The 23,452-nt window shown below is 47.2% G+C and overlaps 1 protein-coding gene across 12 annotated transcripts in view; it reads right to left on the minus strand.

The window, feature by feature from the left end:
• SHANK3 (SH3 and multiple ankyrin repeat domains 3) overlaps window positions 1-23,452 on the minus strand; it is a 675,575-nt gene that overhangs the window by 385,506 nt on the left and 266,617 nt on the right. For all 12 annotated transcript variants that reach the window (XR_012666651.1, XM_075124628.1, XM_048820302.2 and 9 more), the window contains exon 10: window positions 20,236-20,575. Coding sequence is in view for 11 of the 12 variants with exons in the window: in XM_075124628.1 (XP_074980729.1) it covers window positions 20,236-20,575 (340 nt within the window). In the remaining variant the exon portion in view is untranslated. The remainder of the gene's footprint in view (window positions 1-20,235; window positions 20,576-23,452) is intronic.

Consider the following 23,452-nt stretch of genomic DNA (forward strand, 5'->3'; position numbering starts at 1 on the left):
GTGCTGCCCAGTGAGTAAGAACCACATGCCTTTCTGAGGTCACCAACTTTGAAGACAATCTGGAAACTGGGGAAAAGCTCCATGGATTCCAAAAAGGCCACTGGACAGGCATAATCCCCCTGTGACCTCCTGCCAACCATTCAGTGGTACTCCTGTGACAGGATATATGGAAGGGTGGGAATGTCTTGTGCGAGAGTGGCTCTGAGGATGGGAAATGTAGGACTCAACCTCCAATTCAGAAGATGACGACTCTCTTTCTGCTGACCATGAAGAAGCAGTTCCAATGGTGCCAGCCATCAGTGCCAAGGTGGAGAAGCCCAGAGAGAAGTGAGCATCTTGGGTTTTCCCTTTGATGGCTCTGAAGGGTGAGCCATCAGAGTACATGAAACTGGCATGGTACCAAGTGTTGCAGAAATCCCATCCGTTCTCCCATGTCCACCAGCCCCAACAACACCAACCCTTGTACTGATAGTGATCAGATCGATCCTGGCAGCCGCGTATGCCTTCAGCATGCTTGGTGCCAAGACAATGTCATTATGGCGCAGGGCTGCAGGCGCGGAAGGAGCTCCTTCTGACTCCAGACTTGATGGACTCTTAAGGTTAAGACACACTGACACTAAGGCACATGGTGACCAATCTGGCTCAGATGAAGGTCTCAAAGCCACCCCGTGAGTAGAAACTTTAGCCTGACTTCACCATCTTTCTTCATGTGAGGCTTAAAGTCCCTACAAATTTGGCAACGCTCTCCAATGTGAGCATCCCCACAGCACCTTGAGCCTTACTGTCAGAAACACAGGGCTTGAAGCCCAGTGACAGAGGCATCCTTCGGCCCCGGGAGTCAATCGAAACTTGGAACAATTCTAAATACAACAATCTTAATAACACAAACTATTTGCAATACAAGAGAGCACAGTCCACTGAGAGAACTTGCAAATACATGAAGAGCAGTTCCAGCAACCACAATGGGCGGTAAGACAGAACTGAGGGGGCTCAAGGTCAGCCAGGTCCTTTATACTGGTTCCAGTGGCACTCGGCAGCAGAGGGCGCTTGAGCTGTCCTGATGGGTACCACTAATGGGGAAGTTTCCAATGACTGCGCGTGGGACGCGCACACACCAAAGTGGAACGCGCATGTGCAGTCACTCAAAGAAGAGCAAATCGTGGCGTTTCCCACACACGCACACACTCTCTCAAAGCAGGGAGAACAAAACCAATCGATTCAAACCCTCCAGTAAGCCAGAAGCATAAAGCACATTGATTTTATAAAAACCAACCAACCAACCATGCAGGCCTGGGGACAGAGCTCTCATTCAGACTGCTGAAGTAAAATAAAAACTATGGGAACAGTGAATTAATTCATATTGTTAAAAAAAGTGCACAAGGCTGATATAGGGAAGTCATTTTGTTAAAACCGCTCGGGATGGGTCAGAGAAGATTAAAAATAAAATTCCTGGGCTTTGGCTGTTGAAATAAAACTGATGTCTTAGCACCTTTAAAATCTGTAATTCGTTAATGAAAGAAGGTTGCCAGAATTCTTCAGGAGAGGGGTCTAGAAAAGGGAAGGAGGCGTCCACACTTCTTTTGCAGTTGAAAAGGGCAAGGGGAGGTTGTTTCCATCATATACGTTATAAAAACTATCTAGAAAGGGCACTATTCTACTGTGGTCCTACACGCTCCAGCCTGTGAACATGTGCCAAGCCAGTTGTAATTTTGTGGTTTGACATCTCCCCTTTCAAAGATTCCTGCTGTTGAGGGCAAATAAAGAAAACATGCCCCTCTGTTGCTGGACACAGTTTACTTGAATGGGCTAAAGTTAGTGGTGAGGACTGGATTACTAGTGAGGTTGCCAGTGCCAGATGTAATAGAGGTGCTGAGATTGTTAGTCATGTCACCATCAACTCCTTCAGTTATCAGCCCAAAAATCCACCTGGTAAAGAAGCCAGAGAGAACATTTTCTGAACTGTAGCTTCATTACTATGCTTGGCTGCATTTCAGAGAGGAGGAAAATAAAATGACATGTACAATATACAATATACAAAATCCATGGGAAGAAACAGACTTGTCTTGATGGCACAGGGAGTGTTAGAAGTAGGAGTCTGCAGAGGCAAGCAGGCCTTGGAGATGAGAAAGCACCTGTTTCTGAGGGCATAAGAAATTATGTTGCCAAAGCTATGCAAAGGGTCATTACAGACAAAGGAAATGCCACTATTGTGGCTCTTAGACCTGTTTTAACAGTTGGGATAAGAATCTTCAATGGACAAATGTGAGACTCCCCTGGAGTTTCTTTCTGAACGAATGTGCACTAATAGTGATAAATTACCCTATTGGAAACGGGCTCTGCAGCTCTAATGAGGTGCTGCCCCCTGGCCTCAGTGATTACAAAACAAATGGATGGATGCTCCTGGCCTCTCCTGCTCTTGCACATGAAAACACTAATACAGTCAGACAAAGAAAACTTTGTATTTACAGTTGCTTGATGACCAAGAGTCATTTGTCCCAAATACTCATTACACGGCTAACAATTAGAATATCTCTGTGCAAAAAGGCACACAGGGCGGCGTGGAAGAAAACGCATAGTGGGTGGGGTGGAAGAAGGTGCACGGGGCGCGGCGTGGAAGAAGGCACACAGGGGGCTGTGCAAGAGGCTGACATATAGGTGGACAAAGCTTGGAACATTGGTGGAGTGGGGGACAATACGAAGCTCAGTGAGGCGGATAAATAGGGGAGGGCCAAGTTATGCAGATCTTTGAAGGTGGTGAAAAGCATCTTAAAATATGGCATTAGAGGATGAGGAATCACTTGACAGATACAAGCGGAGAGCTATGAATGAGCATTAGTGGCTGCCTCTTTATGGACTGAAGTGGGTTGCCATGTGTTTGTCTGGGACCCCAGAGAGGAGCCTGACATTTCCAGTACCTCTCTCCTTACAGTGGAGCCTCCACTGTCTTGAGTCAGGAGGGGAGTTTGCAAAGTGGAACATTAACTTGGAAGTGCCCAGCGAATGTTTGCAAAGGGCTTGGGGCTGAAATATGGGATCGATTCTTTCAGCCTTTATGACAGGTTCATCAAGACAATCCCAGCGTGGCAAGACACCTCTTTCGCCACATCAGACTCGGCGTTTCTCCCTCTGGCTGGGGGGAGCTGGACCTGCAGTAAACTTACTCCCGAAGTTTTTAATTCTTCACTTTGGTTTATTTACAGTAGTGACAGGGCAGGCCTCAGGGCAGACTGGAGGAGCTCTCTTAAGTGAGAAACCCACAACACAAAAGATATACATAGAATCATAGAAGATTACAGTTGGAAGAGACCTCAGGAGGTCATCTAGTCCAACCCCCTGCTCAAAGCAGGACCAACACCAACTAAATCAGCCCAGCCAGGGCTTTTTCCGTGCTCCCACTGGAGCACTGACATGCTGGCTTCCGGTCGCCAGCCTTCCTCAAACAGAGGTAAGTGCAGTGTTCCCCCTGTAGAGAGAACAGCCCTCCAGCTAGGAGAAGCCTTTTCTCCCAGCCACAGATTGTTTCTCATCCCTCCTCCCACTCTCCTACTGGAAGAGGGGTTTTTAGAAGTCACCTGCAGCCTTTAATTGGATGTAGGTGTCTCTAATTACCCTGAGGTAGCCTCTTTCAATTCATAGGAAAAGTGACCTTCACCATTCTAGGCTGCCTTCCACCAACCACTCTCTGATAGCAGCCAGGTCCGAATTTGTCTCACTAGGAATACATTACATTAATCAGGATTATGATATAGGAACGGGACCACCTCTATATTAGTTCACACGAGTCAATACATGATTGCATAGAAGTACCCATGACCGAAGTGTGGAAGTTCTCCCCGAGAGGATAAGCTGCTCAAAGGGTTCCTAGAATCAGTCTGCACCTCTATCACAGTTCTGGAGACACTAGGGTTCCAGGCAAAGTCCCACCTAATTCCCCAGAGTTAACTGATGTACAGAAGCACTGGTATACATGGCTCATCTCAAAACCTTCCTGCCCCAGAAGGCTGTAGGCCAGCAGAGAGGACTTGCTAGAGCCAGTCTGTGTCAGCATGTAGTGAAAGCAGGATCCTTGAGAGGGCAGAAATGGAGAAGATTGGTGTTTCCAAGCAAGTATCCTGACATGCACAGAAAGACCCTCTCAGAACAGTGTCAAGGTTCCTTCCCCACTCTGAACTCTAGGGTAGAGATGTGGGGACCTGCATGAAAACCTCCTAAACTTACTTTTACCAGCTTAGGTTAACACTTCCCCAAGGTACAAACTATTTTACCTTTTGCCCTTGTAATTTATCACTGCCACCACCAAACGTCTAACAGATATATAACTGGGAAAGAGCCCGTTTGGAAACGTCTTTCCCCCCAAAATCCTCCCAAATCTTACACCCCCTTTCCTGGGGAAGGTTTGATAAAAATCCTCACCAATTTGCATAGGTGAACACAGACCCAAACCCTTGGATCTTAAGAACAATGAAAAAACAATCAGATTCTTAAAAGAAGAATGTTAATAGAAGAAAAAAATAAAAGAATCACCTCTGTAAAATCAGGATGGTAAATACCTTACAGGGTAATCAGATTCAAAACACAGAGAATCCCTCTAGGCAAAACCTTAAGTTACAAAAAGACACAAAAACAGGAATATCCATTCCATTCAGCACAGCGTATTTTCTCAGCCATTTAAAGAAATCATAATCTAATGCATATCTAGCTAGATTACTTACTAAGTTCTAAGACTCCATTCCTGTTCTGTTCCCGGCAAAAGCATCACACAGACAGCCAGAGAGCCTTTGTTTCTCCCCCCCTCCAGCTTTGAAAGTATCTTGTCTCCTCATTGGTCATTTTGGTCAGGTGCCAGCGAGGTTATCCTAGCCTCTTAACCCTTTACAGGTGAAAGGGTTTTTCCTCGGGCAGGAGGGATTTTAATATTTTCCTCTGGCCAGGAGGGATTTTCCCTTTATATTTATGACAAACAGCCATACACATTCATGTATGTGTCAGTATTGACAGATTAGGTGGCCCAAATATATTACAAACCCATTTTCCCCAGTGTGGAAGCATTTACTTAGTGCAAATATGGTACCAAAAGACAAAACAAAAGTAACATGCATCTTAGAAATCATTTCCAAAATTTCCCCAACAAATAAGCCCTTTCCCTCAAGTCTGTAACAGAAAAGCGTCCACTGCTTGGCCCACCAGTACCTGCTGCCCCAGTCCTAGTGTGCAGGGCCAGCTGAGCTAACTCAGCCACAACCCTATCGTAGGACTACCCCAGTCTCTGTGGGTCAAATTGCGTCCAGCTTCTCCAGCTAACACCTTTACTGCCAACGTTCAGGAATATAACCTCATCTCGGCACATCCTTAGGGCTTCCACCCTCACTCATGAGAGGGCCAAGAAACTTGCACCTTTTTCTCTCTGCTTCACCCCAATCAAATGTCACCATTTAAAAATGTCACCAACTTCCAAGTAACTCACACTGGTCTTGCAGCACAGTCCAACTCTGACATGAAGTGGAATAGGTCCGTAGCTTGCTGAAACGAGACCCATGCGGAGCCGTTGATAAGCCCCACACAAGTGGGCTTAGATGTCCTTTCTTTCACAGATTTCATGTCTCTAACTTTGAATTCATTTATTTACATTAAATGAAAATAGGCCCATCTGCAGCTCTGACAGTCTATCTAGAACTGTACACGAGACTGTGAAATCAGCAGACTCCCTCAGTTAGTCCATAAAATAATATACTGGCAGCAGCAAAGGTGTAACAAAATGTATCCTCTCCTTCTCCTGGCTGCGAAGTCCTCTGCAGACACCCCCCACCACACACACACCCCATTCTTCCCACACAAGACAAGCTCAGGAAAAAAGATAAGCATTGCAGTGTGCCCACAAAGTTAACAAAGTCAGGCAATTATGGACCAAGGCAAGAACAAATTCCCAAGGCACAGGGACACCCTGGCAGCAGTCCCCCTCTCATACCCATCATCCTCCACTCTCTACACTGGCTTCCCATAGAATATCAAGTCAAGTTCAAGGTCCAGTGTCCATACTTATTAAATAAGCCTATCAAAATACCACCCTGCATGCACAACCCCCGCCCCTCCTCCTCCGAAGAGAACACAAGAAGGTGTTAGTCGTGCTGCTTACTCTACGACTGGAAGGTGCTCGCACTCTGGCAATGAGTGCGGTATTAGGACCTATGGAGAACCAAACAAAAGCTCCAGCTTAGGCACCACTGATAACTTCAGCTGCAGCACTCTGGCTCAGAGAGAGAGGTGGTCTCTTAGACAGGTAAGTCCCAGGCCATTTCAACCTTTATCCATCAAAACCATCACCTTAAAAATCAACCTGAAAACCAACCAGCAGTTGTTCTGACCTTTGGTGACTATGAAGAGGGCTCAGCATTTTCTTGGCAGGCTCCTGTCTACACATCCATGAAGGCTGCAAGGAGGAGGAGTCCCCACATTGCTCTGATAAGAATATTCAGACTGTATACAACTCAAACTTACCTCCCTCTGGTAGCCTGGCTTTTCTAATAATTCAAACACAGACGTAAGCCTAAACTTTCAGGATTTCACCACAGGACCTTCTCGGTTTCAGCCCTCCATTTCCCTCTACAGACAGAAAGAGAGAGAGAGAGAGAGACAGAGACAGAGAGAGACCCCCCAACTCCTTTTATATCCTGATTGGAATTATCAAGATATATCTGCCACTAGGACCAGCAACATTTATCCTGTACCTTCATACAGGGCTCCAGTACCGAAAATTGGCATGAGTTGACAGAATCTGCTACAAGGGCTTGAGAAATTTAAACTCACCTCCCAGACTGAGTTATTGATACTACATGGTTTTGTGGAAGTTAATGAGATCTCCCTTTGAGGCCCATTTTACTTGTAAGGTCAAGTTCCTTACAAGGAAGGCCATTTTCCGGGGACAGTGACAGGCAGAGTAAGTCAGCTGTGGGTCCAGGGGACTGAGAGTATACTAAATACTTTACACAGTTTCCCTGTATCCACCTGCCTATCCTAGGTTCATAAGGTCAAGATTGAAAGATCCTTGCGCTTTTAGCTGGAGCAGACCAGAGCCCTTGTAAGTCCACCCAGCCCGGACCCAGGCACGACCAGGGCAGCGCAGCCCGGCCCGGACCCAGACACGGCAGGAGAGGCGCAGCCTGGCCCGGACCCAAGTGTGGCCAGGGCAGCCTGGCCCAGCCCCAGGTCCAGCATGGATGCAGGCGCGACCCGGACCCAGGCACAGCCAGGGCAGCCCAGCCTGGACCCAGGCACGGCCGACCACCCGCACCCAGGCACAGCTGGGGCATCCCCACCTGGCTCGAATCCAGCACCGGCCTGGACCTGCTGGGGCCAGGAGAGGGGCAGCTATCCTGCATCCCCAGCCTGAGCCCTCACACCCCTGCACCCCAAACCTCTGCCCCAGCCATGAGCTCCCTCCCACACTCCAAACCCCTCGGCCCCACCCCCACCACATGAATTTTGTTATGTGCACCGATATGAAGGTGATGTGTCACACTTCACCTCCATATTGGTGCACATAACAAAATTCATTCTGCACATGGGTGGGAAAAATTAGAGGGAACACTGGTGGCAGCTCAGGTTTGCTGCCCAAGTACGTACCCCAGGGGTCAGGTGAAACTGTATTCAGATGCCTAGCCCATACCACCACCCAACCTGCTATTTTTAGTGCGCTAGCTTGAGCAGAACTAGTGCCTCTGTCTCCCCATGCTGGGAAGCACCATCCCAGCTGCTGTGTAGACATACAATGCAAGGCATTTCCTTCACTGCTCAAATTGCAGAGAGTCCAGAGGGGAGTAACAAAAATTATAACAAGTTTAGAAAACCTATGAGGAAAGGTAAAAAATCTGGGTAAGTTTAGTCTTGATAAAGACGACTGCAGGGGGACCTGATAACAGCCTTCCAATATGTTAAGAGCAGTTATAAAGAGGATTATGATCATTTGTTCTTCATGTCCACTGAAGGAAGGACAAGAAGTAAAAGGTTTAATCGGCAGCAAGGGAGGCTTAAGTTAGATATTAGGAGAAACTTTCTAACTCTCAGAGTAGTTACGGTCTGGAACAGACTCCCAAGGAGGGTTGTGGAATCCCTGTCACTAGAGGTTTTTAAGAACAGGTTGGACAAACACTTGTCATGGATGGTCTAGGTTTACTTAGTCGTGCATCAGCACGGGGCTGGTCCCTCTCAAGGTCCCTTCCAGCCCTACATTTCTATGACTCTATGGTAACACCACACACTAAATTATTGGTTTCTGCTAAGATCACGTCCTATGGAAATATTGCCCACATTTCTAACCACTGACTTTTTCAGTCTCAAGGGGAGGTGACCTAGCAGGACACAAGACCACAGAGGAAGGCCTCCCATCACTTGATACCACATCCTCTATTTTTGAGCCCTTTCTTTACTTTTCTAACAGCACCTATGAAGAGGGCAGGCAGCCTCCTAGAGTTCCAAACTGACCCCAAAGGATCCTGCCAATTCAGAACTTGTTATTCTATGGAAAACTATGAGTATTTTAACCAATGTACATTATGAGTTTCACCTGCCATTGCAGTTCAAACCCCAGTGCAACAGACAGTCTCATAGTCCTCAACACAGCTTCCCCTCTCACCCTCCCCAAGAGGTTCAGGGTGCCTCACAATAGCACAGTAAAAACATTAAACAGAACGCAACAAAATCATTAGAGTAGAAGAAAAACCCACTCCCTCTAAACTTTTAAACATCCCACACACTGTGGGAGGAAGGAGGCTATAAAAGCAGGTAGGGGTTGGAAAGAAGGAAGGAAGAGAGGGGAGGGAGGGGCTATCCCGTTCTTTTCAGGTGTTTATAATTCCTTCAGTATTAGAGCTGAGATGGACATTGGGGGAGTGGGTTCCTCACAGTAAGACCCATCACAGAACAGGCCCAATCACTTAAAGAACCACAGCAGGATCCCTCAATACGGAGGTGATTGAGTACAAGAACAAAGAGTACAGGGCCTACAGCAACAGGATGAATTTAAAGCCAATCCACCATTTTGTAGGCACCCAACACATAAAAAGCAGGGCAGGCAAACAGGACAATGACTGGTCAAGCAGTGTCATCAGCAAAGCTCATCAAGTCACTGCCCACCTCCTCCTCCAGATCTGTAATGTATCCATTGGTGTAGGAGAGACCATTGTGTCTCCCACTATTAACTTCTCTCTATTTACTACACCTTTGGGTCCTGCTGCTCATCAGGCCTTCGTGCCTTAGAATCATAGAATATCAGGGTTGGAAGGGACCTCAGGGGGTCATCTAGTCCAACCCCCTGTTCAAAGCAGGACCAATCCCCAACTAAATCATCCCAGCCAGAGCTCTGTCAAACCTGACCTTAAAAACTTCTAGGGAAGGAGATTCCACCACCTCCCTAGGTAACACATTCCAGTGTTTCACCACCCTCCTAGTGAAAAAGTTTTTCCTAATATCCAACCTAAATCTCCCCCATTGCAACTTGAGACCATTACTCCTTGTTCTGTCATCTGCTACCATTGAGAACAGTCTAGAGCCATCCTCTTTGGAACCCCCTTTCAGGGAGTTGAAAGTAGCTATCAAATCCCCCCTCATTCTTCTCTTCTGCAGACTAAACATCTCCAGTTCCCTCAGCCTCTCCTCATAAGTCATGTGTTCCAGTCCCCTAATCATTTTTGTTGCCCTCCGCTGGACTCTTTCCAATTTTTCCACATCCTTCTTGTAGTGCGGGGCCCAAAACTGGACACAGTACTCCAGATGAGGCGAATGTCAAATAGAGGGGAACGATTACGTCCCTCGATCTGCTGGCAATGCCCCTACTTATACATCTCAAAACGCCATTGGCCTTCTTGGCAACAAGGGCACACTGTTGACTCATATCCAACTTCTCGTCCACTGTAACCCCTAGGTCCTTTTCTGCAGAACTGCTGCCGAGCCATTCGGTCCCTAGTCTGTAGCGGTGCATGGGATTCTTCTGTCCTAAGTGCAGGACTCTGCACTTGTCCTTGTTGAACCTCATCAGATTTCTTTTGGCCCAATCCTCCAATTTGTCTAGGTCACTCTGTATCCTATCCCTGCCCTCCAGCGTATCTACCTCTCCTCCCAGTTTAGTGTCATCTGCAAACTTGTGGAGGGTGCAATCCACATCATCCTCCAGATCATTTATGAAGATATTGAACAAAACCGGCCCCAGGACTGACCCTTGGGGCACTCCTCTTGATACCGGCTGCCAACTAGACATGGAGCCATTGATCACTACCCGTTGAGCCCGACAATCTAGACAGCTTTCTATCCACCTTATCATCCATTCATCCAGCCCATACTTCTTTAACCTGCTGGCAAGAATACTGTGAGAGACCGTGTCAAAAGCTTTGCTAAAGTCAAGAAACAACACGTCCACTGCTTTCCCTTCATCCACAGAGCCAGTTATCTCATCATAGAAGGCAATTAAATTAGTCAGGCATGACTTGCCCTTGGTGAATCCATACTGACTGTTCCTGATCACTTTCCTCTCCTCTAAGTGCTTCAGAATTGATTCCTTGAGGACCTGCTCCATGATTTTTCCAGGGACTGAGGTGAGGCTGACTGGCCTGTAGTTCCCCGGATCCTCCTTCCTTTTTTTAAAGATGGGCACTACATTAGCCTTTTTCCAGCCATCCGGGACCTCCCCCGATCGTCATGAGTTTTCAAAGATAATGGTCAATGGCTCTGCAATCACAGCCGCCAACTCCTTTAGCACTCTCAGATGCAACGCATTCGGCCCCATGGACTTGTGTTCGTCCAGCTTTTCTAAATAGTCCCGAACCACTTCTTTCTCCACAGAGGGCTGGTCACCTTCTCCCCACGCTGTGCTGTCCAATGCAGTAGTCTGGGAGCTGACCTTGTTCATGAAGACAGAGGCAAAAAAAGCATTGAGTACATTAGCTTTACACCGGAACATAGGAAAGGCCAGACTGGATCAGATGCAAGGTCCATAGAATCCAGCATCCTGCCTCAAGAGGTGGCCAGCACCAGTTGCTTCAGATCATTTTGAAAATGCTTCCATTAATTATAACACTTCATGTATTCTTGTTACCCATATAAATGTCCAATCCTTTTTTGAATCTTACTAAGCTCCTGGCTTCAGCAATTTCCTCTTGTAATGAGTTCTACAGTCTAATCACATACTGTGTGAAAATGTGTTTCCTTTTATCAGTTAGGAATTCGCCACCTTTTTATTTCGTTGTATATCGCCCTGTTCTCGTGCGATGAGACAGTGTCATATGCTGACTTGCCCATAAGGCTTCGGCCTGTGACAGAACATCTGCCACCACCTCAGCTCATCTGACGGGCTGCAGCTCAGGTGGCTCCACTCAGTGATCAGACCCAGCAGAGGGATGAGCAGGGGATTTCCACGAAGAGCTGGATGGAGCTGGAGGGGAGAGGCCCAGAGGGGAGGAGCTGGGAACTGCCCTCTCTTTGGGCAGCAGCCTGAAAGGAGGAGCAGAAAAGAAGAAGAGCAGACAGGCTACTCCCAGGGTGAGCTGGAGCTGATGAGTGGCAGCTCGCCTGAACGCTAGCATGAGGGGAAGAGTGTGCGAGTCCCTGGACAAGGAGGTTGTTTGAGGCACAGGAGGTCTTTCTGAAGTTCTTCACAGTCCTCCATGGTCTTGACGAACCTAAATAACTTTGTCCTTTGCAGCATTTGCTACATAACTGGTCACCCCATTTCCAAATAATTAATAAACACAATAAACAATGGGCAGAGTATGACACCCTAAAGCCCCTGCTGTTACCCTTTTGCCATGGTGAAAACTGACCATTTATTCCTATCGTTGCATGCAGTGTAGTTGACGTAATATCTTTTATTGGACCAACTTCTGTTAGTGAGAGAGACAAGCTTTCGAGCCCCATAGAGCTCTTCCTCAGGGTCCCTAACCCAAAACTCTGTAAGCTGGAAAGCTTGTCTCTCACCAACAGAAGTTGGTCCAGTAAAAGTTATTACCTCACCCACCTTGTCTCTCATTTATTCCTACTCTTTCCTTTCTGTCTCCTAGCCAGTTTTTGACACATCAAATAATACCTCATAGTTATTTATATTCCTGAAGCCTTTTGAAAAGCCAAGTCAATCTTCTCTACTATGTTATTAATTTAAAAAACGAAACTGAAAGTTTGTTGAAGAGACACAACTTCTCCTCGGAGATGAAGAACTGGTCTGACCCTGTCAGATTACACACATCCATGGGCCAGCCCATGCAGAGGAATTGTTTGAAGGAGTTCCCCAGGTGAAGGAGGAAAGATTACATGATCCTTGAGGTGAGTTTGTCTGTCCGTTTGTTTGTTGTTTGCTAGCCATGTGCTTGCTTGATCGAAGATTAGAGTGAGGTCTGTTTTGGGGGGCTGTGTGCTGAGGAGCACAGGGAGACAGAGAGGTACATAGATGAGACTTTCTGGGACACAGCAGTGCGGTCCTACTCCCAGTCTGACAGCCTTTGTGCTGCTGAGAAGAATGAAAGTCTTGGGAAAGGAGAACACCAAGCTGGAGCAGAGGGAAACAATCCCATTGCTGGGACGCTTCTTCCAGCTGATGTCATGGTATCCTCTTGCCCTGAGGATACCTGTCTTAGGGAGGGAATCCCAGGTACTAGGAAGAGCCAGGTAATAGTAATGGGGGATTTGATTCTTAGAAATATTGATGGTTGGATTTGTGATGATCAGGAGAACCGAAGGGTGAATTGCCTACTGGGTGCAAAGGTTGCAGATCTCACAAGACATCTAGACAGACTTATGTGCAGAGCTGGGGAGCAGCTGGTGATCGTGGTACATGTGGGTACCAGTGACATAGGGAAAGGTAGGAGCGAGGGCCTGGAGGCCAAATGTAGGCTGCTAGGTAAGAGATAAAAGTCCAGGACCTCCGTGGTAGCATTGTCTGAAATGCTTCTAGTTCCACACACAGGACCAGGAAGACAAGCACAGCTGCAGGGTCTTGTAGCATTCATACAAGGTTCATGCACTTGGCAACATTCAGGGCACACCCGGAGTGTTGTGTAGGAGCAGTGCACACACGGCTCCTCTCAAGGACATGAACCTTGGAATCTGGAAAAAGGCTAATGTAGTGCCAATCTTTAAAAAAGGGAAGAAGGAGGATCCTGGGAACTACAGGCCAGTCAGCCTCACCTCAGTCCCTGGAAAAATCATGGAGCAGGTCCTCAAAGAATCAATCCTGAAGCACTTGTATGAGAGGAAAGTGATCAGGAACAGCCAGCATGGATTCACCAAGGGAAGGTCATGCCTGACTAATCTAATCGCCTTTTATGATGAGATTACTGGTTCTGTGGATGAAGGGATGTATTGTTTCTTGACTTTAGCAAAGCTTTTGACACGGTCTCCCACAGTATTCTTGTCAGCAAGTTAAGGAAGTATGGGCTGGAAGAATGCATTATAAGGTGGGTAGAAAGCTGGCTAGATTGTCGGGCTCAACGGGTAGTGATCAATGGCTCCATGTCTAGTTGGCAGCCGGTATCAAGTGGAGTGCCCCAAGGGTCGGTCCTGGGGCCGGTTTTGTTCAATATCTTCATCAATGATCTGGAGGATGGTGTGGATTGCACTCTCAGCAAATTTGCGGATGATACTAAACTGGGAGGAGTGGTAGATACGCTGGAGGGGAGGGACAGGATACAGAAGGACCTAGACAAATTGGAGGATTGGGCCAAAAGAAATCTGATGAGGTTCAATAAGGATAAGTGCAGGGTCCTGCACTTAGGACGGAAGAACCCAATGCACAGCTACAGACTAGGGACCGAATGGCTAGGCAGCAGTTCTGCGGAAAAGGACCAAGGGGTGACAGTGGACGAGAAGCTGGATATGAGTCAGCAGTGTGCCCTTGTTGCCAAGAAGGCCAATGGCATTTTGGGATGTATAAGTAGGGGCATAGCGAGCAGATCGAGGGACGTGATCGTTCCCCTCTATTCGACATTGGTGAGGCCTCATCTGGAGTACTGTGTCCAGTTTTGGGCCCCACACTTCAAGAAGGATGTGGATAAATTGGAGAGAGTCCAGCGAAGGGCAACAAAAATGATTAGGGGTCTGGAACACATGAGTTATGAGGAGAGGCTGAGGGAGCTGGGATTGTTTAGCCTGCAGAAGAGAAGAATGAGGGGGGATTTGATAGCTGCTTTCAACTACCTGAAAGGGGGTTCCAAAGAGGATGGCTCTAGACTGTTCTCAATGGTATCAGATGACAGAACGAGGAGTAATGGTCTCAAGCTGCAGTGGGGGAGGTTTAGATTGGATATTAGGAAAAACTTTTTCACTAAGAGGGTGGTGAAACACTGGAATGCGTTACCTAGGGAGGTGGTAGAATCTCCTTCCTTAGAGGTTTTTAAGGTCAGGCTTGACAAAGCCCTGGCTGGGATGATTTAACTGGGAATTGGTCCTGCTTCGAGCAGGGGGTTGGACTAGATGACCTTCTAGGGTCCCTTCCAACCCTTATATTCTATGATCTCGCCCAGATGACATGAACCGTGGGAAGCCTCGGACTGGGCTCAAGGCCCGAGAGCAAGGAATGCGGTAGATAGAAATTGGTAAATAAGAATGTTAAACAAAGCCAGTGTATTCCTTTTATCTGTTGGAGAATGTAATGCGCGGGGGGAGAGAAAGAATAAAGGAGAGGGTGGAAAGTTGACAGGACCAGCCCGTTGGCAGACCAGACTGCTTGCTTGCTTAAAGCTTTGTGCTGTCTTGTATTTGGACCGCAACAGGGTCTCAATGCGTGGATCAGAAAATGATGTACGGAGGAAGGGTTTAGGTTTGTTAGGAATTTGGGAACCTTCGGGGAAAGGAGAAGCCTACACAGAAAGGATGGGCTCCCCCTAAACCAAAATGGAACCAGACTGCTGGCTTGTAAAAGCAAAAAGGATGTAGAGCAGTTTTTAAACTAAAGGCTGTGGAGAAGTCGACAGGTGCAGAAGAGCACACGGGTTGGGCAGAGACATTCCTTAGAGATTAATTTATTAAAGGGGGAACTCTACATCCTAGTAAAGAGGATAGGAAAAAAGTTGGTAAACTACGGGTAGGAGTAGTCAAACATAAAAGAGTCCCATTTAAATATAACACATGAAGGCAAGCAACTGAATACTGACAAAATGTACATGTGCTTATATACAAATTCTCGAAGTCTAAATGCTACGAATATGGGTGAACTAGAATTCCTGGCATTAAATGAGGATATTGCTATAATAGGCACCACAGAAATTTGATGGAACAATGATAATCAATGGGACAGGGTAATATCAGGGTACAAATAAATAAGGAGGACAGAACAGGTCGTGCTGGTGGGGGAGTGGCACTATATGTGAAAGAAAGCGTAGAATCAAATGAAGTAAAAGTCTTAAAGGAACCAAACTGAACCACAGAATCTCTATGGATAGTAATTCCATGCTCTAATAATAAGAATATAGAAGTAGGGATATGTTACCGACCACCTGACCAGGATGGTGATAGTGACCGTGAAATGCTCAGGAAGATTAGAGAGACTATAAAAATAAAAAACTCAGTAATAATGGGGGATTTCTATTATCTCCATATTGACTGGGCACATGTCACCTCAGGACGGGATGCAGAGATAAAGTTTCTTGACACCTTAAATGGCTGTTTCTTGGAGCAGCTGGTCCTGGAACCCACAAGGGGAGGGGCAATTCTTGATTTAGTCCTAAGTACAGCACAGGATCTGGTCCAAGAGTGAACATAGCTGAACCGCTCAGTAATATTGACCATAATGTAATTAAATTTAACATCCTTGTAGGTGGGAATATGTCAAAAAAACCCTCCACAGTAGCATTTAACTTCAAAAAAGGGGAACTACACAAAAATGAGGAAGCTAGTTAAATAAAAATTAAAAGGAACAGTCAAAAGGGTGAAATGTCGACAAGCTGCATGGAAACGATTTAAAAACTCCGTAATAGAGGCCCAAATAAAAAAAAGAGAAGGACGACCAAAAAAAATGCCACCACGGTGAAACAGCAGAGTAAAAGGAGTCATTAGTGGCAAAAAGACACCCTTTAAAAATTGGAAATCTAATCCTACAGAGGAAAATAAAAAGGAGCATAAACTCTGGCTAGTAAAGGGTAAAAGTATAAGGCAGGCCAAGAAAGAATCTGAAGAACAACTGGCTAAGGACACAAAAACCAAAAGCAGAATATATTTTAAGTACATGAGAAGCCTGCCAAAGAAGTCAATGGGACCACTGGACGATCAAGGTGCTAACAGAGCACTCAAAGAAGACCAGGCCACTGCAGAGAAGCTAAATGAATTATTTGCATCAATCTTCAGTGCAGAGGAGCTACAATTCCATGACTCACCTGCATGAGGCCACACCAGGGGAATTGCTCAACCTTGCCAGGGGACTCAGAAATGCCCCCCAGACATGCCTGGATTTGTGTTCTCCAAGCACATGGGACTGGGGGTATAAAACAGAACACAGGGGCCCCATGCTTGGCTTTCTCCTGCCCCTCCCCCACCCCCCATGCTGCAAGCAACCAAGACACTCAGAAGAAGACTCCAACAGATGAGGCTGGCCCAAGTTCAAGGGACAAATCTGTATATTAACAACTGCAATGCCAAGTGGGATGGGAAAAACTGCTTAATCTAGATGTTGCCCAACCTAATAGGGTTGAGAGTTTAGACTACATGTTTGTATTTTATTTTGGCAATCAACTCTGACTTTTTGCCTATCACATATAAATTTGTTTAACTGTTTATCTTTACCAGTGAGTTTGTATGAAGTGTGTGGCAAAGGCTGGTGTATATCCATTTTCCATTGATGAAGTGGGGAACCAATTAACAAATCTGCACTGCTCATCTTGAGCAGCACGGGATGGTATATTCCTGAGGTACCGTGCTGGGAGCTGGGGGGATTTGGCAGGTGCCTTTCTCTGCGTGATTCGCGAGTGGCTCTGGGAGCATTCATGCAATCTAGCTGGGTGTGGGGCTCCACATGCTGTTGGCTGAGTGATCACCGCACCTGGAGGGGTTTGCTGCTGGTCACTAACAAGGCATTGTGAGAGACAGCCCAGGATGGAGAGAGTTAAGAGGGCACAGCAGTCCCACAGTCCCAGGCTGCACCCCAGGAATCCCGCCAAAACCAGGACCAACAGGTATTCATCCAAAAGTCCTAAAGGAACTCAAATATGAAATTGCAGAACTGCTAATTGTGGTATATAACCTAGCATTTAAATCAGTCTTTGTATCAGATGGCTGAAGGGTAGCTAAGGTAAGCCAATTTTTAAAAAAGACTTCAGAGGTGATCCTGGCAATTACAGGCCAGTAAGCCTAACTTCAGTACCAGGCAAATTAGTTAAAACTATAGTAAGGAACAGAATTATCAGACACGCTGTTGAACATGATTTATTGGACAAGAGTCAACACATCTTTTGTAAAGGCAAATCATGCCTACCAATCTATTAGATTTCTTTGAGGGTAGCAACAAGTGTTTGGACAAGGGTGATCCAGTCAATATAGTGTACTTGGACTTCTGGAAAGCCTTTGACAAAAGCTATTCAGCAAAGTAAGCTGTCATGGGATAAGAGGGAAGGTCCTCTCATGGATCAGTAACTGGTTAAAAGAGAAGAAACAAGGAGTAGGAATCAATGGTCAGTTTTCACAGTGAAGAGAGATAAATAGCAGGGTCCCCCAAGTATCTGTACATGGACATGTGCTGTTCAATATATTCACAAATAATATGGAAAAGGGGATGAACAGTGAGACAGCAAAATTTGTAGGCAATACAAAATTACTCAAGATAATTATGTCCAAATCACACTGCGAAGAGCTCCAAAGGGATCTCACTAAACCGAGTGACTGGGAAACAAAATGGCAGATAAAATTCAATGTTGACAAGTGCAAAGTAATGCATGTTGGAAAAAATAATTATAACTATACAGACAAAATGATGGGATCTAAATTAGCTGTTACCACTCAAGAAAGACCTTAGAGTCATTGTGGATAGTTCTCTGAAAACTTCCGTTCAGTTTGCAGCGGCAGTCAAAAAAAGGAATGTTAGGAACCATTAGGAAAGAGATAGATAATTGAAGGGTTAAAATCCATTGCTGATGTATTAACCTGGTATATGGTATATACGAATACATTTATTAAAGTACTAATTAAATGTTAAATGTTAATTTGGTAACTTGAGACCATGGGCAGAGACATCATGTAACCTTTGACCATTGGCTACTGTGCTATCATGTCTTGCTGCTAGACCTATCCGAGGAAGTGGGACTGCCTACCCCGTCACTTTCCCCCACCCATGGAAAATCCATATATTCCATTATAATCAATTGATTGACAGTGTCTCTGAGCCTAGTAAGCAAGGTGACACTCCGTCAGCGCTATACGTAATAAACTCCTGTGCTTGACCTCTACATGGTGTGGATTTATGTCCTTCAATAATAGAACAGAAAATATTATAATGGCACTAAATAAATCCATCCTATGCTCACATATTGAATACTGAGTGCAGTTCTCGTTGCCCCATCTTAAGAGCTATGTTAGAATTGGAAAAGGTACAGACAGAGAAAAGCAACAAATACGATTAGGAGTACAGAACAGCTTCCATACAAGGATGGATTGAAAAGACTGGGACTGTTCAGCTTCTGAATGAGACAACTAAGAGGGGAGATGACAGAGGTCTATAAAATCATGACTGGTGGGGAGAAAGCAAATAGGAAAGTGTTATTTACCCCTTCACATAACACAAGAACTAGGGTCACCCAATGAAATCAATAAGCAGCAGGTTTAAAACTTACAAAAGGAAGAACTTCATCACACAACGCACTGTCAAGCTGTGGAACTCATTGCCAGGGGATGTTGTGAAGGCCAAAAGTATAACTGGGTTCAAAAATGAACAAGATAAGTTCATGGAGGGCAGGTACATAAACGGCTATTAGCCAATATGGTCCAGGATTCAACCCCATGCTCGAGGTGTCCTTAAGCCTCCAACTACCAGAAGCTGGGACTTTATGATGGGATGGGTCCCTTGAAATTGCCCTGTTCTGTTCATTCCCTCTGAAGCACCTGGCCTCTATCGGAGATAGGATACTGGTCTAGAGGGACCATCAGTGTGGCCCAGTATGGCTGTTCTTATGTCCTTAATTACAGCCTTAGTCATTTTCCCTGGTGCCCAGGTGATGCTCATGTGTTTGTTGTTCCCAGGATCCACACCACCACCTTTACAAAGAGAAGTACCAGCCAATGAGGAGTTGGTGTCAGACCTGAGGATCATTCCCTGAAAGACCAGTGTGTGACTGGGAAATAATAGGAGAGAACGTGTGTTATATTGTTCCCATGCATTCAGTTCAATAAATCTAAATGAAACAGCATTCTGGCAGCTTTCCCATGTGACCCTAGCAGTGGCTGTCTGCCTGGATATTGCCCAACCTCACCCAGCTCTCCACTGTTCCGTCAGCAAGATGGCAGTATCAAACAGTACCAAACCCTGGCATGGTGGAGGGGGTGAAAGATGGCGCTGGGTTCTACAGGACAATGGAACTGCACCTACTTCTAGGCAGGAGTGAGTGAGTACTGCCAGGAAGTCAGTTCGGCTATAGTGGATGTTCGATTGTCTGCAATATGCCACCTCTATGTCTTCGTCCTCAAAATACGCTCCATTCTCATAGCAACAACAAAGTCAACTATGGCATCTGATGTACTCACAGGTTTCCTGAGGCACGGAAATAGATTGGGGGTGGGAGGAGAGAAAAGGAAATGAACCCCTGCTGCATGAACTCTGGGCACATGCCCCTTTGGTAGCCAGGACAGCTCCTAATCTCCGAGGTGCTTGGTTAGGAAGTTGCAGAGCCTCAGAGATCAGGTTACTGCACTGTATCTTCACACTCCGCAGATCAGCCCGTTCCCACTCAAACAGTGTCCCTGCTCCCCGCAACCATGGAGAGACAAAGCAGGGTCCCTGACTAGCTCCAAGAGCTGGGACTTCCCAGGAACACCAACATGTCAGGTCAGCTACATCCAGCACCACCTGTCACAGCAAACTCCACTGAAGGAGGCAGGCCAGGTCCAATATCAGCTTCGCTGAGGCTGAGATCGCACCAACCCATGCACACAAACCCAGCAGCCCCTTCCAGTTCTCTCACAACTCCAGCACAGGAGCTCACAAACTCAGCAAGGAACCACAGTGGGCTGCCGGGTGAGCACCAAGCGACCTATCTCCCTCATCCCCACGCCCTCTCTTACCTGGCCTTGCCTCGGCTGCTTCTCCTGAGTGTGTGCATGTCGGCCTCCTTCTCTTCCTGCACGCGCTGCAGAGATGGGGAGCGGCTGTGAGTGCTCCGGGAGCTGCCCGTGCTCGCCAGGCTACTGTCCCCCACCCCCGCCCCAACAGCAGCTTCCTGCATCTGTGCCAGCAGCTGTGGGGGCAGGCTGCGGAGCGAGGGCACTGGTGAGTAGGACGGGTGGCTCTCGGCTTTCAAATTGTTGTCGCTGGCAGAACGCTGCAGCATGCGGGGGGAGGAGAGGCCGCCTGCGCCAGTGATCCGTCTCCTCTTTGTGTAGCTGGGAGTTTCTCTAAAAGGCACTGCAAGAAACCAAGCAAAGAGAGTCCCATCAGTTACCAACCGCGCAAGAAGCTAAACGCAGCTTTGCAGTGCTCAACATCTCTGAAAATATTCATTTCTACCAATAATGATGTTGATTGCCAAGAGAAAATGCGTAGTCTGGTTTATTTCCAGTGCTGGCCTCTTGCTCCTAGGGTTACCAGGTGCTGAGAGCCAGTGCTGAGAAGCAGCACAGTGAGTTTCCGGAGACACAAGTCACCCATCATGCCATGTTTCTGTTAATTGGGGTTCAGGATAATGGAACGAAGGTGAATCTCACCCAGTCCTGTTTGGCTAGAAAGATGGTGAAGGTGCAAGGCCTGCTGCAACCCCCCAGGCAGGGAAGGAGAGGGGAACATAGAGGGAACGTGGGAATTGCCAAACTGGGTCAGACTCATGGTTCATCCATCGAGTCCAGAATCCTGGCTCTGACACCACTCCAGGCATCCGCCTATTAGCCTTTCACCAGGAGGAAAACTGACCACTCATAGGGAGGTGTGTAGAATGGACTCTCCCTCCAATTCCTTCACAACTCTCGCCGCACCGACTCTTAAGTGCCCTGTCATGACCCCAGGCTCCCTGTGCCCCAGGCTCGGGGCAGCTGCTGCCACCCGCAAGGTTTACATTTGGAAATTACACCTCCTCTCATCCCTCACTTTGCTCCCTCATTCCAAAGTCCTGTCCTCAAGCGTGGGGAGCTGACTGATAAAAACAATGGATGCTCTTCCCAGGCCACTGCACAAACATCCCAGGAAACTCCAGACTTGGTGAATGAACCCATGAATGAGCAAATTTAGAGTCCCTCCGGACAGGTCCGAAACAGCCCTCCTCCAGCTGGCAAGCCTTAGCACTCTGACCAAATGGCTATCGCCCGACTGCTAGAATTCCCACTAACATCCCACAGCAGCTCCCAGAAACCCAAAGGGCCTTGGGAGTCCTCAATGGCTGGATCGCTGCCTCAGGTCCAAAGCACAGGTCTGACATCCCAACAACTCCCTACATAACACACCACTAACTGAGCATGTCACCCAACAGTCTCCACAGTCTGAGTCCACCATTCCCGCCTCTGTCCCCACTCCCTCACCACTGCGCTGCCCGAACCCTCCAGCATCCCCACCTCCTCCTGTGTGCCTTTATGACACCCAGGAAGCTACTGAAAGAGCCACCTTCTACCTCCGTAAAGAAAATGTTACGGATACTGTGGAGACTGGACAGAGGGACGTGGAGGTAGCAGAAGCATCAGAGGCCTTGTCTACACTAGGGGCTTGTTTACACAGGTGGTTTAATATGCAGCTTTTTACTTAGTCCAGTTTGAAACCGCTTGTTTACACGCAACGCAATCCATCACAGTGCACTGACTGCATTTATCACAAGCTCTGGAGTTCTCTTTTAAACTGCAAAGCCAGTCAGTCTGGGCTATGACTCCTGTGCATGAAACGGTGCTGCAATCTCCTTTGACAGTCTTCGAACAGCTGACCCCCTCTGCTTTGTGGGCGATGGTTTCTGACCTGTTTCCCTGTGGGCCCTCCTCTGCTCTCGAGTCAAGCTGATCAGATGTCCCGTCACCCCATTTATAAGCTGGGGTACTGCCAGATTTTGTCCATTCACTACTGGATTCCAGTTTAGCACAAGAGCTTCAAAAGTATTCCAGCAGCCCTACAAAATGCCTGGAGTTGCTGCATGGACCTGTGCTGAGACCCCAGATCTCATTGCAATCTGGGGAGAAGCCCTGGTGCAGGAAGAGCTTGTGGCCAGGCACTGGAAGACATTTTTGTGGACATTGCTAGGCCATGCCCAGGACGCAGAACAGTGCTAGATAAGGAGACAGCTAGCTCAGAAGCACCTACATTAAAATGAGGAATGACAATAATGAGGGATGACGAGGGGACATGTAACCAGTCCATTTTTTGAGGCGCTGGACAACATTTTGCAAACTCCATGACCATTGAACCCTGGCAGCTTGTGGCGCCTGCTGGCTGCCTTCCCCCAAGGATGGTCAGCAAGAGTCATGGGGGGATGAGCTTGAGAAGGCCAGTGGAAAGATCTCCCCTTTAAGCCAGGATCCCTTCGGGACTTGGGACCTTAGAATCCTAGAAGATTAGGGTTGGGAGAGACCTCAGGAGACCTCCTTTGTGCAGGAGACATGGAAGGCAAGCCTGATTCCCTCCCTGCAGCAACCAACCCCAATTCCCAGACTAGGGCTGAGGCAGCTTATCCTATGGAGAGAACATCAACATATAAATTTTCCTGTAACTTTGTTACTAATTTACTATTTAAGTTTTAATTTATTATTAGTAAGCTACACTGCCGTGCTATCTTCTGTTCTGGGTGACCCCAGCCGCACCCCATTGTAGACGGATGCGAGCTAGAAGCTTCTCCATGTCAAGATCCCTTCCCCTCCCTCCCTCCCTCGGCCCATGCTGTCCATTCAGACCCTGCACAAGCACCTTTCCAAAACAGTGACTGCTTCATTGGGCAAAAACAAAGAGTGCAAAGGCACCGAGTACTAACTGTATCCAGGCTCATGCTGTTGATGGCACGTAACAGGTGGGGCAGGAAAGCCTGGCAGGCCAAGCAAACTGCTTTGAGCTCTCTGACATTTATGTGGAGGGAGCGATTGTCCCGCGACCAGCGGCCTTGTATGCTATCCTCGCCCAGGTGGGCTCCCCAGCCCAGGTCCAAAGCACTGGAGAGCAGGGTCAGTGACGGGGAAGAAGCCACAAAGGGAACTCCCTCCAACACTGATACAGAGTCTTCGAGACACAGATAGACCTGGACATCTCGACACCTCAGATAAGCAGCCACTAGCGCCTTGCATTTTATGAACACTCATGGGGCCAATGAGAGTCCAAAGGGGA

This window comes from Caretta caretta, chromosome 1, assembly GCF_965140235.1.
Source record: "Caretta caretta isolate rCarCar2 chromosome 1, rCarCar1.hap1, whole genome shotgun sequence".
In the NCBI taxonomy this organism is placed as follows: Eukaryota; Metazoa; Chordata; order Testudines; family Cheloniidae; genus Caretta; species Caretta caretta.